The 16156-nt window shown below is 39.7% G+C and overlaps 1 protein-coding gene across 12 annotated transcripts in view; it reads left to right on the top strand.

Annotated features, from left to right (window-relative positions):
• Positions 1–16156, top strand: part of CHD8 (chromodomain helicase DNA binding protein 8) — a 74819-nt gene that overhangs the window by 43066 nt on the left and 15597 nt on the right. For all 12 annotated transcript variants that reach the window (XM_058666167.1, XM_058666169.1, XM_058666168.1 and 9 more), the window contains 14 exons: positions 597–779; positions 862–930; positions 1265–1320; positions 1833–1950; positions 4236–4319; positions 7351–7488; positions 8464–8585; positions 8746–8989; positions 12129–12305; positions 13185–13328; positions 13570–13825; positions 14756–14966; positions 15214–15409; positions 15874–16041. In XM_058666167.1, the coding sequence (XP_058522150.1) occupies positions 597–779; positions 862–930; positions 1265–1320; positions 1833–1950; positions 4236–4319; positions 7351–7488; positions 8464–8585; positions 8746–8989; positions 12129–12305; positions 13185–13328; positions 13570–13825; positions 14756–14966; positions 15214–15409; positions 15874–16041 (2166 nt within the window). The remainder of the gene's footprint in view (positions 1–596; positions 780–861; positions 931–1264; positions 1321–1832; positions 1951–4235; positions 4320–7350; positions 7489–8463; positions 8586–8745; positions 8990–12128; positions 12306–13184; positions 13329–13569; positions 13826–14755; positions 14967–15213; positions 15410–15873; positions 16042–16156) is intronic.

Raw genomic sequence — 16156 nt, 5'->3', positions numbered from 1 at the left:
TCTGGTGAGGGCATTGTTTCTGTCAGGGTTGTTACATGTCATAGTACCTCGTGCGGCAAGAAAATGTGTATGCGCACGCGTATTGTCTTATACAGAGTGACCAGGTACTAATCAGGAAAGCCCCATTTTCGGGGCTACTAGTGGCTAAATCCTTATCTTGCATGTGCCGAGATCCCAAATGGGTGCTGGTTCATGTCCCGGCTGCTCCACTTCCCATCCAGTTCCCTGTTTGGGGTCTGGGAAGGCAGTAGAGGATGGCTCAAAGATCTTGGGACCCTGCACCCATGTGGGAGACCTGAGAGAAGCTCCTGGCTTCTGGCTTTGAATCAGCTCAGCTCTGGCCATTGCAGCTACTTGGGGAGTGAACCAGCACACAGAGGATCTTTCTGTATCTCCTTCTGTCTGTATATTTGACTTCCCAATAAAAATCAGTCAGTCTTGTTTTAAAAATTCCATTTATTAAAACAAAAGGAACTATAGGACAAAAACAAAAACACGGCATTGTTGCTTTGTTCCTGGTGTAAAGTACATTACACTCTGCAGCTTTAGAATACAGTTTTGATTTCCCAGTTGTTTCAATTTTTTTTCCTCTACAGAAAAGACGCTCAAATCGCCAAGTAAAGCGAAAAAAATACACTGAGGACCTAGATATAAAAATCACAGATGATGAAGAAGAAGAAGAGGTAGATGTAACTGGACCAATAAAACCTGAGCCTATCCTCCCTGAGCCTGTCCAAGAACCAGACAGCGAGACTTTGCCTTCCATGCAGTTCTTTGTGGTGAGCTGAGAGCTTGAGCCACCTGCAAAATTGGTTCAGGTCTTTATAGTCATTTGTAGACTGACTACCTCTTTTTCTACAGGAGAATCCTAGTGAAGAAGATGCAGCCATTGTAGACAAAGTGCTTTCTATGCGGGTTGTGAAGAAGGAGGTGAGAACTTGACGTATCAGCCATTATGTTCCATTCATAGGCTTTGTATATTGAGCAGCCTTAGATGAGTGAGGGAATAGATGAGTGAGATGATGGGTTGTAGTTGGCTGCAAAACAGGAGCTATCTTAGAACCATTTTTTCACTTTCATTTTTGGAGTGGGTAATGGCATGTTTCTAATTATATACCTAGTACTGAAGTACCAGATTAGTTCCTTGGTGCTTGAGTCAATAATATATTCAGAGAGGATCAGTGTGAAGGTCTGCCATTTTTGGTTACGATTAAAAAATCTTTATTGAGTAAAGGATCAGTGACTGTAATTCCTTTCTTTTTAGCTTCCTTCTGGACAATACACTGAAGCCGAAGAATTCTTTGTCAAGTACAAGAACTAGTATGTGATCTGTGCAAAAAGCTTTTCACCCAAAACTCCACAGGGTTGTAAAAATTCTTCCTGTGTAGAATATCCTGGGTGGGGATGTATCCCGTTTTTATATCCTCCTAGCACAAATTGACATTTCAAATAAGGAAAATGGTTTATTTAGATAGAAATTTGGGAACTGATATGACTCTTTTCTATTTTCTTGTTAAAAGGTAGGATGAGGGTGGTTCCTGATAAAAATTTCCTGTAATCTTAGTCGGCCATTAAGATTTACTATTTAAAGTGTTGTTAATGCACCACAGAATTAGCACTACCTGAGTGCTATTTAAAAATGTGGACTTTTCAAGAACATTCAGATCTGGCAATTTGAGCACAAAGTGAAATTTCAGAAGCACTGGCCTAAAGTATCTCTCAGAATAAGTACACACTTGTATGCTTGCTTCTGCTAATCCCAGAGTCTCAAACATTCGCCTGCCAATCTCCATTTCTCACACTGTAACTGGCTGTTTCCTTTTTTTTTTCAGCTCCTATCTGCACTGTGAATGGGCTACTATCTCCCAACTAGAGAAAGATAAGAGGATTCACCAGAAACTAAAGCGCTTCAAAACCAAAATGGCACAGATGAGACACTTCTTCCATGAGGTAATTAACAACAAGTACTGACTGTTTTTTTCTCTCATAAACGCAGAAATTACTGGTGTTGTCAAAGTTGGCTAATTACCTAAAAGTTGACTTTTATATATGGATATAAACTTTAACCATTCACTTCCCTGGAGTTTTCTGAGGTTAAGTTGCTCAATGTGCATGAAACATTTTCAAAATGGATCAAGCAACCTCTGGTCCACTTGATGCATTGTTTTCTCTCTGTAGCTGTTGATGATATCTGGAGATATAAATAGCATCATTAAGGCAGAACATTTATTTTCCCGGTTTTTTATTTAAAAAAAAAAAGAGAGATTTTATGTATTTGAACGGATGAGTTAAGGAGAGTGGAAGAAATGGAGAGCTTTCATCTGCTGATTGTTACACCAAATGTCTTCAATGGCCAGGTCAGGTCAGGACCAAACCCACGCCAGGAGTCAAGAGTTTCTTGCAGGTCTCCCAGGTGGGTGAAATGTCCAAACATTTGAGCCATCTTCTGCTTTTCCAGGCATTGTCTTGGAAGTGGAGCAGCAATGCTCACACAGGTGTCCATATAGGATGCTGGCGATGTAGGCGGCAGCTTAACATCACAGTGCTGCCTCCTTTCTCAGCTTTCTAATCTAGTATCAATAGAAATAGTAATAAAGGAGCTTTAATTTTTCATATTCATGTTTACTACTAGTTAAATATTGGCACAATGTAGCTGAAATTGTATTTGACGATTTGGAGATTATTGAGGATCTTGACAAAGTAATTGTGTGGTGCAAGTGGAAGCAAGGATGGAATGGAGGGGTAGAGGAAGGAGCAAAAGGAATGAACATATTTTGGGCCCGGCAGCATGGCTTAACGGCTAAAGTCCTCGCCTTGAACGCCCCGGGATCCCATATGGACGCCGGTTCTAATCCCAGCAGCTCCACTTCCCATCCAGCTCTCTGCTTGTGGCCTGGGAAAGCAGTTGAGGACGGCCCAATGCATTGGGACCCTGCACCCACATGGGAGACTTGGAAGAGGTTCCTGTTTCCCGGCTTCAGATCGGTGCGCCCCAGCCCGTTGCGGCTCACTTGGGGAGTGAATCATCGGATGGAAGATCTTCCTCTCTGTCTCTCCTCTCTGTATATCTGACTTTGTAATAAAGTAAATAAATCTTTAAAAAAGAAAGAAATTAACATGTTTGAAATTTCTGGGAAAGATTTGAGTATGGGGCAGAGTACAAAATTAATTGCAGAAGGATGTGGAGTTAAGGAAGATCTTTGTAAACAGTGAAATGGCAGAGCATGTTTAAGTTATAGGCATGATTCAGTGAAGAAGTACCTCCATGGAAGCATGAAGTGTGGAATTTGGTGCACGTGTTATGGTGCAGTGTGTTGAGTCACCATTTGGGATATACACATCCTGCGTTGGAGTGCCAATCAATACAGCACTGCACCTTCTAATTCAACTACTTACTAATGCATCCTGGGAGCCAGCAGATCATGGCTCACATGCCTGGGCCACCAACACTTGTATGGAAAACTCCAGTGGTGTTCCAGGCTCCTGTTTTCAGGCTGCCCAGTACTGGCAGTTTGCTTTTGGAGAGTGAGCCAATGGTTATGCCATACTTTCTTTCTCTCACTTTCTCCCTGCTCTTTCTGTTACTTTGCCATTCAAGTAGATGAAAACTTTTTAAAAGCTACACACAGTCACACAGTCAACTTTTTTTGAAAACATGGATAGAATCTAGAACATATACCCTGGGTGAGGAGGAAAGATGGTTTCTCTGATACTAGGTGAGAAAATAAGCATATACCCAGCAAAATTTGTAGATTTTGATATTGTGAAAATGAGAAACTTCCATCATATTTTATTAAAATAATTAAATATAAATAGGGCCCAACACAGTAGTCTAGTGGCTAAAGTCCTTGTCTTGCACATGTTGGGATCCCATACTGGTGCAGGCTCATGTCCTGGAGGGCCCCGCTACCCATCCAGCTCCCTGCTCGTGGCCTGGGAAAGCAGTTGAGGACCACCCACAGGCGTGGAACCCTGCACCCTCGTGGGAGACCCAGAAGGAGCTCCTGGCTCCTGGCTTCGGATTGGCTCAATTCAGGCTGGTGGGGGAGTGAAGCATCGAATGCAAGATCTTCCTGTTTGCCTCTCTTCCTCTCTGGATATCTGTCTTTCCAATTAAAAAAATATTTAAAAAACAAATTACAAATAAAACCATATACTAAGGCTGAAGTGAAGGGGTTGGGTTGTCAGGTACTGATTTTCACTTTTGCCCTTACGTTTTGTTTCATGACATCTAGGATGAAGAGCCCTTTAATCCAGACTACGTAGAGGTGGATAGGATATTAGATGAGTCTCACAGCATTGACAAGGACAATGGAGAGGTAAGTTGCAGTTTGAAGAAAAAGGATGAGTTCCTTACAGATTTCTACTGGACTGTTTGCCAGTCCTTTATTTTTTAGCTATAGCTGAAAAATCTCTTCCAAAAAAAAAAAAAAAAAAGAAAAGGAATACCTCTTGGACTTACTAAAAACATATTTCTGATATTTTTTTTTTTTCCTGTGGGAGCCTTAGAAAGTTGATGGGAGGTAAGAGGGTAGGGAGAGAGACTTAGTAATACAAACATTCAGGAGCTTTAAGTACTGAAAAGTCACTCACTTTGGTCTTGTTTTCCTTCATAAAGTAAGAGAACATATCTCATATGTTCTTGAGTATATGGATATAAAAATGTTTGCAAAGGCTCCCACCTTTTTCCACAAGCTGAGAATTAGCAATTTCCTGAACTCGCTACTAGATGCCTTTTTTATTTATCAGTAAAACACCTGCTGCATTTGAATGTGTTTTTTAAAATCGATTTTAGAATTCCATTCCAGTAAGTTCAGATTTGGTAAGTCTGGAGTGGGCTCCAATATCTTTAAAGTTGGTTTCCAAGGGGTTTTCTTGTGTAACTTGATTTGGAAATTGCTGTGTAAAGCTTTCTTAGTTTGGAGAGCATACTTTATGTATGCTAAAACACTTGCTAACACAATTTCACAATCTATCTTTTATAGTTTTCATTCAAAGTCAAAGAAGATCTAAGCCACTAATTAATTCAACATTCTGTCTTTTAAATTTACTTGAAACTTCTATTTACATTATGAACCAACATTATTTTAGAACTCATTTTTCACTTCTAGTAGTAGTTGTTGACTTGGCTTTGCCATGTCATATTTCATAAATAAAATTTTTATCACTCTAGATGGCGACTTCATACACAGTGACTAGAAGAGAACAACAGAATCTTGTTAAAGTGTCAGGGCAGGATTAGATAGCTGGGCTGTTCATTGTGATCTCAATGGCTTGCTCCTGTATATCATTCTAATATGGCCTACAAATCAAATTTGTCCTCCTATAAAATTCCCAAGTTTACTTTATAAGCTTTGGTGGTTACGAAGAGCCTTAGATGTCTATGACATATTCTAATTCACCATCTTCAAATCCTGCTCTCTTATGCTTCAGATAGCACGCAATCTGTTCTGGGGTGGGAGTAGGAGTTACTGTGTATTCATTTGTGGAGGTAAATGGAGAATAATCTATCCAGTCATTAGAATAGTTAGCCATTTTTCATTTCTCATGATTTTCAGGATGTTAGTCGTCCAGCCTTGGAAATCATAACCCTATACTGCCATGCTTAGCCTTCCAAAAATGACTGGTCTTTGATTAGGTCCCTGTGGAATGTTACAACTGGCATGAGAAATAAAAATGTTTTATTACCCTGATATTTTTAATTTATACGCCCAGTATTGGATAATAACATTCTGTATATCTATTTTTTGCCTCTCCAAAGTGGGTTTAATTTGTCATCCATGTTGTATTACATAATAGTGGAAATAAATGTAGTCCTTAGAAAAGTAAGTTATAATGCTGGCAATATGTGACCTGTGAAAATGATTCTGTGTAGAGCAGCTTTACTCACTGTAATAAACAAAAAGGTTAAAAGTGGCTAGATTGGGAGCCAGCATGATGACTCAGCTGGCTAATCTTCCGCCTGAAAGCTCCTACATCACACATGGGTGCTGGTTTGTGTCTGGCTGCTCCCCTTCTGGTCCAACTCCTTTCTTATGGCCTGGGGAAACTAGTCTTGGAATGCTACAAAAGTGTGGGAGAACTGGAAGAGGCTCTTGGCTTTGGATCAGTTCAGCTGCGGCCATTGGGACCATTTGAGGAGTGAACCAGTGGATGGAAGATCTGTGTCCTCTCTCTAAATCTGTCTTTTCCAACAAAAATAAAATCTGTGGGAATAAAAGTGGCTATATTAATTCTAGCAATTCTCTGATATGTGAGTAGATTAAGTAGTTTCACATTTATGCTTGCTAGTTTGTTTTTAAAGATTTATTTATTTATTTATTTGAAAGGCAGTGTTAAATAGAGATAGAGACTGAAATACTCCGTTCACTGGTTTGTTCCCTAAATGGCCACAACAGGTAGGATTGTGCCAGTAATAAGCCAAGAGAATGTCACCAGTGAGGGTACAGGGACCCAGGCACTTTTAGCATGTTCTGCTGCTTTACCAGGCCCATTAGCAGTTAGCTGTGTAGGAGGTGAAGCAGCCAGAGCTTGAACAGCGTCCATCTGGTTGGGATGCCAACATTGCAGGTGGTGGCTTTACCCACTACTGCAGAGCACCAAATCCTTTGCTTGCTATTTTGGTTGTTCTATGAGTTGATAGTTAGGGATTCTTGTTGATTACACTAAATCATTCTTGCTTATGTAAGCCTAAAATGAAAACTCATTCATCAAGTGCAGTGATCATGAGTATTGAAAGTAGGGGTGACCTTTATAGAGGAATGCCAAATGTAGAAAGCATTATAGGTGGAGTTTCAGTGTTTCTTTTCCTTTTTACTCCCATTAGTTACCTGTGTGCATTGAGGCCTGTTGTGTTATCTCCTGGGGTTCACAGGGAAGTCTGTTTACTTCCACATGTGTGTTCAAAAGTCCAGTGTTGTCTGCCATGGTGTGCTCCAGCAGGTTTACTCTGTTACTCCTCCTGCGAGTAGCCTAGTTTCCACTCTAATAAACTTTATGCCAGGAGAATAATATGAGATTAACTTATATTCTTTAATTTCAACTGAATGCAAGACAAGGGCTTTTTTTTTTTTTATGTTTTTCCTTCGATCTTTTTGGTGGATGTTCATAATGTGTTAGCATTTAGTGTTCTAGAAACTACTGAGTCTAGAATATATTCAAATGAAAAGCGTTATCAAAGCCACGAACAGTGTATCAGTAAGTGACCCTATAGTTGGTGTGGTTAGCCATTTCTTTCAGTAGCTTTTGTGTATCAACACTTGGTGATCTGACTTTATAGTCATTTTCTACCCTATATGCGCAGCACAGAACGGAGTCTGTATATAAAGTCATTGGCTTCTTTTCTTCTAGCCTGTAATTTACTACCTAGTGAAATGGTGCTCTCTGCCTTATGAAGATAGTACATGGGAGCTGAAAGAGGATGTTGATGAAGGCAAGATTAGAGAATTTAAACGGATCCAATCAAGGCACCCAGAACTCAAAAGAGTGGTAAGTACATTTACATTTTGAAATATACAGAACTGGGGGGGGATTTTTTTTTAAGATTTATTTATTTTATTTTATTGGAAGGTTAGATATACAGAGAGGAGGAGAGACAGAGAGAAAAATCTTATGTCTGTTGCTGATTCTCTCCCCAAGTGACCACTCAACGTCCAGAGCTGAACCAATCCAAAGCCAGGAGCCCTGGGCGGCTTCTGGGTCTCCCACATGGGTGCAGGGTCCTTGACTGCTTTCCCAGGCCACAAGCAGGGAGCTGGATGGATAGCGGGGCCACTGGGATTAGAACTGGCACCCATATGGGATCCCCATATGTGCAAGGCAAGGACTTTAGCCGCTAGGCTACCATGCCAGGCCCTGGGTAGGAAAATCTAGCTGTGAGCCAAGAAGGCCTACAGAATCATTTGGTCTGGCCTTGCCCAGGCAACTGTAGGCGGGACTGAATTCAATAAGTCTCTTAACAGACTAATTTTTATAGCTGATAATTTTGTATGGCTGTGATAAATATGCAGAATTCCCTTGGCCATAAAAGGAAAAAGAAACAAGGTTCTTCCTCTGGTTAGGAGCCTAAAGTTCTATTTAGGTGATGATTAACTTTTTTCTCTGTGTAATCTTTGTGATTTAGTTTTTATTACAGAAAACATCAAACTTACAAAAGCTGAAGACACAGAATAATAAAGAGAAATTTATTTCCTCTGCTACTTGGTTTCAGTTTGAAGTAGAAACTGCCTTAAAGAATATTTTCGCTTATTTCCAAAATAAGTTTAAAGTTTCATCTTATAAAAGCAGGTTTTTCTTTCTTTAATTTTTTTAAAGAAATGTATCTTTATTAACTCATACATTTAAATGTTTTAAACCAAGCAGTGAAATTTTTAAATTGACTTGAACTACTAGAATTGCCTTGTAAGTCTTGACTTATTCTGTTAGTATCATTCCATTTAGGCAAATTTCCTCTTGGTTTTTTAGAATCGCCCTCAGGCATGTGCCTGGAAGAAGTTGGAGCTATCTCATGAATATAAAAACAGAAACCAGTTACGGGAATATCAGTTGGAAGGGGTCAATTGGCTACTTTTTAATTGGTATAACAGGTAAATGAGAGGACTCATCAGGTGAAAGCTTAGTCTGGGATTGTTTGTACTCATTCTCTTTTGAAATAATGTCTTCATATGTCCTTTTGTAAAGATAATGTCTTTTGACATCATTTTCTTTTTTTCTTTTCTTCCTTCTCTCCCTGTGGGGAATCCGTAGGCAGAACTGCATCTTGGCTGATGAGATGGGATTGGGTAAAACTATTCAGTCCATTGCCTTCTTACAGGAGGTATATAATGTGGGCATCCATGGCCCTTTCTTAGTTATTGCCCCACTGTCAACAATTACCAACTGGGAGCGAGAATTCAATACATGGACTGAGATGAACACAATTGTGTATCATGGCAGTCTGGCCAGTCGGCAGATGATTCAGCAATATGAAATGTACTGCAAGGATTCACGGGTGAGTTGTGTGTCTTGGGAATGCTGTGGATTAAGGAGAGTAGGACAAGATGACTGGTATTTTAGGGACCACATATGAATAAAAGACTTTTATTGAGGCTTTTTTTGCATGTATGATTTAAGGCATTTTTATACAGCAGTATGTAGGTTTGTTTTTTGACTACTATTTTTAACCTAGAAAGAAATTTTGAGCCAGTGAAAATTCTGGCTTTATGAACACACATTTTACATCAAATTTTAAGGGTGTTGATAGTTTTAAAATTATCTCTCAGAATAAAGTTCTAGCTACTCTGTAATTCTTTAATCCCTATAGTGATAAACTTTTACTTTTTATTTCTTTGAAAGAGGTATAGAGATATGAAGGACAAAGAGAAATCTTCCATGTGCAGATTCACTCCCCAAATGGCCACAACATATGGGGTTAGGCCAGTCCATAGCAAGGACCCCATCTTGGTCTCCTGTGTGGGTATCAGGGACCCATGCACTTGGAGCCTCGTCTACTACCTTTCCATGCCCAATACCAGGAAGCTGGAACCGAAGCAGGACAGAGAGGACTTAAACCACTACCCCATTTTGAGATACCACTAACCTACTGTACCATGACACCAGCCCTGTCCCCTAAGCCTTATGAAATTTTTGTCCAAATCATTTCGTTCTTCTGTGGAAATTTAAAAATGTGGTATAACTATCACCCAGTTAACAGTATGGTCACTCTTGGGTCCTGTGTTCCCTTACCCGTTTGTTTCCATTTCCCAGGCTATTTTAATCACATCTCATATTCCTTCATTTAATCTTTCAAGATTTCAGTATTTATGTCTAAAAGGCAAATACCATGATTACACTTGAAAAAATCCAGACATTCCTTATCAAATACCATTGTACCTTTTTGTGAATGTCTTGTAATGTTTGTGAAATTGCATAAATTGGATTGTAAGTAAGGTCTTTATATTACTATCAGTTAATGTATTTCTAGTCTCAGTTTTATTGAGGGGTTTTCAAACAGTTAATGAAAAAAAAAAAAACACATTATGACAAAACTGCTTGGACTCCACCAAAGAATTCTGCACCAAATAAGCTTAATATATTTTAGTTGTATTTTCTTCCAGTTTTGTGAAGCATCTTTATGGGTCCCCCTTATTCTCTTCTTTTATGGTTTTTCCTGGAAGACACCAGATGATTGGTCTGTAGGGTTTTCTGTATTCTGACGATTGCTGATTCTAGTCCCCTTGGTACCTTTTAACAGTTCCTGATAATTTCATACAAATGCATAAGTTTAGAGCTTGCTATCCAGTATGTCTGCCATCTGCTACATTTAACATTGAAAAAAAATTTTGTTACACAGCACTGTTCTTCATTTGATGGGGGGGAATCTAGTTATGCTGCTTCATCAATAATGTTGTATACATCCACCAGTTGTGTTTTGTCAGTTATTAGTCATTTAGATCATTGCCTGGCACCACTGTTTAAGGATTTCAAAGTGATAATATCCATCATTTCATCATTTATTGGTCAGAACATTCTTTTCTCTCTCCTGCTAAAAGAAAATTATTTATTTAAAATAAATAAAGGGCCACAAGGGTCAGGGCTGAGCCAGTGCAAAGCCAGGAGCCAGAAACTTCTTCTGGGTCTCCCATGTGGACTCAGAGGCCCAAGGTCTTGAACCATCCTCTGCTGCTTTCCTGGGCCATCATCAGGTGGCTGGATCAGAAGTGGAGCAGCTGGTGCTAGAACCGTGCCTATGTGGAATGCTACCACTGTAAGCCAGAAGATTAGCCTATTGAGCCACTGCACCAGCCTCTCCAATATATTCTTTTTTAAAACGCTTGAATTTATTTCATTTGTAAGGATCAGAGTTATAGATGAAGACTCCAAATGCCCATAATAGACAGAGCTGAGCCAAGCCAAAGCCAGGAGCCCAGAGCTCAGTGTAGATCTCTGTGAATGGCAGGGACACAGCCATTTGCCATTGCCTGCTCCCTCCTACTATGTGCATTAGCTGAAGGTCAGAGATAAAAACACATTAAGGACCTACGTGCAAGCACTCCAGTATGCGATGTAGGTGTCCTAAACTATATTTCTATATTTTTTCCCCTCCCTCCCTCTTTTGTTGTTGTTAACTTTTTTTTTTTTAAGAGAGTAACCGGGTGGGGACACAGAGAGAAAGAAATCTACCATCTGCTGGATTCCCTCAAATGATCATCACTGTCGAAACTAGGCTGGGCTGAAGAGAGGAGCCAGGCACTCCATTTGAGTATCCTGTGTGGTTGGCAGAGCCTCAGGCTTTTGGGCTGTGTTCCACTCCCCAGGCATGGTAACAGGAAGCCGAATCAGAAGTGGGCAGCCATGACTTCAGCTAGTATTCTGATATGGTGTTTGTGTTATTGGTGGTGTCTGTTTGCTTGACTCCAGCAGTTTCCCAAACAGCATGGTAACAATTGCACTATTAATTTGGAGGCGGCATTGTATTGTATTGAGTAAAGCTGCCCATGCAGTGCTGGCATCCATATGGGCACTGGTTGAAGTCCCTGTTCCACTCTTGGATCCAACTCTACTAATGGCTTTTGGAAAAGTAGTAGTGGATGACCCAAATGCTTGGGTTCCTTGCTCTTGACTTCAGCCACACCCACTGTTAGTGTTAATCTGGGGAGTGAATTGGCAGATAAGAATATGTCTCTTTCAAAAAAAAAAAAAAGAATATGTCTTTTTTTGTCTCTCTTTCAAATAAATAAATATATTTTTAAAAGCAGTGATTTGATTCTTCTATCACTTATACAGTAATTAGTATTAACATGTTTCTGTATTAACTATTTTCACCTTGATTTTTGTCTTGAATATTTCAGCATTACCCAATATTTATGGATTTGATTGTTAACTAGCATAAGATCTAGGGCAGACATACATAAACACATGTATTCAGTGAGATCTCTCATTTTTCCACAAAGCCAAATATATTGAAGCAATGTATTAAGTGTTATTTGATGTTCTTTGTTTATCAGGAAAATAGACAGCAGTGGAAGGGGGGTCATGGGACCAGTTTGTGTTTTATGATAAACCTGCCTCATTACAGAAACATAGTTCAGAAGAGCTCCTCATTTAGGTACATGTTACGCCTTTTCTGACTTAACTGTCTTCATGCTTAGGGGCGCCTCATACCAGGTGCATACAAGTTTGATGCCCTCATCACCACTTTTGAGATGATTCTGTCAGACTGTCCTGAGCTTCGTGAGATTGAGTGGCGTTGTGTCATTATTGATGAGGCCCATCGACTGAAGAACCGTAACTGCAAGCTGCTGGATAGTCTCAAGCACATGGACCTGGTAAGTACTCCATGCTAACTTTTGATGTGGAATATAAAGCTTTAATTTGGCAGAGAAGATAAAAGAATCAGAATTTTTATCTTGAGTGGTAGGAATGCTAGCCTGAAAATCATAACCTTTAGAATTAGAAATCAGTTGAGCTTTAGTGATTCTCAACCAGGAAGGGATGTGGGAAGCTATATTGTTCACCTGGTCTTGGTAGCAAAATACTGCAAAACTTATTAGCTTAAAACAACTGTATTTTTCACCATTCTCGAACCCAGTCACTTAGGCTGGGGCTTGTTAAGCTGTTGTTTCAATGGATTTTCCTGGAGTCATTAATATTTCTGTTGCAGGCAGTTGACACTAGTTGTTGACTGGGGCACCTGAATTGTCTCCCAAGGGCCAGGTTAGGCTTCTTTATATTATAATTTCAGAACAGTATTCCAAGAGGACAAAAATCACAGCTGCAAGACCTTGGAAGTAGGCTCTGAAACACATCGTATGATCTCTGCTATATTGTCTTTGTCAGAGCATGTTATTATAGCAAAGCTAGGTTGAAAGGGTTAACCTCAATAGAAGCAACTACAAAGAACTACTAGCAATAGTAGTCAAGCATGGGGACATTACCTAGAGAGATATCTCGGGGTGGGATGGGGAGTTTGCACATGAATATGTATATGCAGTCAGTAAAAATATTGCGTATAATATTTTAAAAACAATGTCAAGGGATTTCTTCAGTGTCTTGTGTTTATCAAAGGAGAGGGTAAAGTGGAAGAAAATAATCTGGTATGCTGCTATCATTTTATAGCTAAATTAGAGCTAAGGATGTTAGACTTATTGGAAAACCCTAGAATTTCTTTGTGTTAATAAATGTCATTCTGTTTTCTCCATGTCTAGGAACATAAAGTGTTACTCACAGGAACACCATTGCAGAATACTGTGGAGGAACTGTTTAGTTTGCTTCATTTCTTGGAACCTTCACAGTTCCCATCAGAATCAGAATTCCTCAAGGACTTTGGAGACCTGAAGACAGAGGAACAGGTAGGAAATTTTGTCTGATGGTATACCATTGAAAAAAGATTCACATGTGAGGTGGACACCTGTGGCCATAGCATCAAGGACCGTTCTGAACTTTTACTCCCTTGCTTGTATCATCTGCGCCATTGTTAAACTTTACATTCCTCAGGCACTGGAAAGCTCTAATTTAATTTTTTTGTGATTTCTCATAATGTAAGATGTTTGTCCTCATGTTACTGATTTCTTTTTTTATAATAAACTATAGGTTCAAAAACTACAGGCCATTCTCAAGCCAATGATGCTAAGAAGACTTAAAGAAGATGTTGAAAAAAACTTGGCACCCAAGCAGGAAACTATTATTGAGGTAGAACTGACTAACATCCAGAAGAAATACTACAGGGCTATTTTGGAAAAGAATTTCTCCTTCCTTTCCAAGGGGGCAGGTCACACCAACATGCCGAATCTTCTCAACACAATGATGGAGTTGCGCAAATGCTGCAACCACCCATATCTCATCAATGGTGAGGAAATTCCTGGAAAATATATATACTTCTTTGTTACCTGTGTTCACTTTTTCTAAAGTGATACTTGTCAAGAACAGTGAATGAATGGACTGATGAAAACTAATTTGGATTAGGGAAAGAAGGTTAAGAATAAGTCGGTTGGGACCCGGCGCAATAGCATAGTGGTTAAAGTCCTTGCCTTGACCGTGCCAGGATCCCTTATGGGCGCCGGTTCTAATCCTGGCAGTCCCGCTTCCCATTTAGCTCCCTGCTTGTGGCCTGGGAAAGCAGCCAAGGATGGCCCACAGGCTTGGGACCCTGCACACACATGGGAGACCTTGAAAGAAGCTCCTGGCTCCTGGCTTCGGATTGGCTCAGCTCCAGCCATTGCAGCCACTTGGAGTGTGATCTTCCTCTCTGTCTCTCCTCCTCTCTGTATATCTGCCTTTCCAATAAAAATAAATCTTAAAAAAAAAGTCTGCCTTTTCAAAAAGATTCTGAGATGAATATTTTTCTCATACTCTTTCTATTCTTTTGTTCCTGTATAATCTTGAAAATAAAATGAGATTTAGTATTTAGAATTTCAAGAATAAGAGCTGAGCTTTTCTGTTATTTAGATAAATGTCCTCATTAATACTCTATTTTGCTGTCTTTTGGATTGCTTATAGGGTGGTGATGGTGGCTTATGCATTTCATCCTACTCCTTATCTATCCACACATTTACATATTTTCTGCTAACATTTCCCAAGGAACACCTGCCTTGCTTAGAATATTTTGTGTACCACAAAGATGATTTATGCATTTTGGTTCTTAAATTCTGTGTGGAAGAAAAATTGATCTTCAATAAGATTACCTTTTTACTTCGTAGTTTTAAATAAGCCATCAAAATAGATTAATCTGTTCCACTGAATGTCAGTATCGAATTTGATCATTTTTTTTCTTTTGCAGGTGCAGAAGAAAAAATCCTAACTGAATTTCGAGAAGCTTGCCACATTATACCTCATGACTTCCATCTGCAGGCCATGGTTCGTTCTGCTGGCAAATTGGTTCTTATTGACAAGTTACTTCCAAAACTTAAAGCTGGCGGCCATAAAGTGCTGATCTTCTCCCAGATGGTACGCTGCCTAGATATCCTAGAGGATTATCTAATTCAGAGGAGGTAAGAAAAGAGTCATTCCAGTGTTGTGATTACTGTATCCTCCTAAAGCTATGAGTAGTAAGAGGGCCTGGGTTTTATTAGAGTTAACCAGGGGCAGTAAAAGAAATACCTAAGACATTTTGTTTCAACTCTACTACATGGTTTTGGGCCAGCTAGGGATATCTGTCTCATCCGGCTTTCTTGATTTCTTCCTATGTGTAGGTTTTTATGTGACTCCCCCTCTTTCCACCCTCTACCTCCACTACAGGTACTTATATGAACGTATTGATGGGCGGGTTAGAGGCAACCTTCGGCAGGCTGCTATTGACCGGTTCAGCAAGCCTGACTCAGACCGTTTTGTCTTCTTATTGTGCACACGTGCTGGTGGACTTGGTATTAATCTAACTGCTGCTGACACATGCATCATTTTTGATTCTGACTGGAACCCACAAAATGACCTTCAGGTAAAGGATTACTATCTTTGAGACTAGCTACCTAACTTGGAGGTTTTCAATAAGATCTGGGTCTCTTAAACCGCTCCCTCAGAAGGGTATGGAATTATTTACTTACCTAGGGGTGATGAGTCAGCAGACTTTTTCTAATACAGGAGTACTATAAACAGTAATGAATATTGTGTCTTTGTGAGCCATATTGACTGTGTAGCAAGCACTCAGATCTACCATTGTAGCAGAAAAAGAGCCATTGACAGTACTTGATGAATTAGCAACACTTTTATAGTAGACTTTTATTTACAGAAACAAATGTCCATGGAGACTGTATAATTTGATTACCCCCGATCTGCAATATGGAACTTTTGGCTTTATGTTGCTAACATAGCTGTTTTATAAATGTTAAAAAAAGTTGCTATATTATTTCCTTTTAACCACCTAATTTATGTTCTCTTTTGCTTCACTCTCCCCTAAACCAGGCCCAAGCACGATGTCATCGAATTGGGCAGAGCAAAGCTGTGAAAGTGTATCGTCTCATCACGCGTAATTCGTATGAGCGAGAGATGTTTGATAAGGCTAGCCTCAAGTTGGGATTGGATAAGGCTGTACTTCAGTCTATGAGTGGTCGAGATGGCAACATCACTGGAGTGAGTTTTCTTAGTCTGTGGACAAGTTGGTAGTGATTCTTAGCAATAGTGGGAAATAAAGGCTATTTTTATCAGGAGTCTGAGTACCCTACTTAGACTCTTGATTCTTTTTTAA

The sequence above is a fragment of the Ochotona princeps genome, chromosome 6 (assembly GCF_030435755.1).
Source record: "Ochotona princeps isolate mOchPri1 chromosome 6, mOchPri1.hap1, whole genome shotgun sequence".
Lineage (NCBI taxonomy): Eukaryota > Metazoa > Chordata > Mammalia > Lagomorpha > Ochotonidae > Ochotona > Ochotona princeps.
The sequence above is the reverse complement of the archived record's forward strand: the minus strand, read 5'-3'. Positions and strand labels throughout refer to the sequence as shown.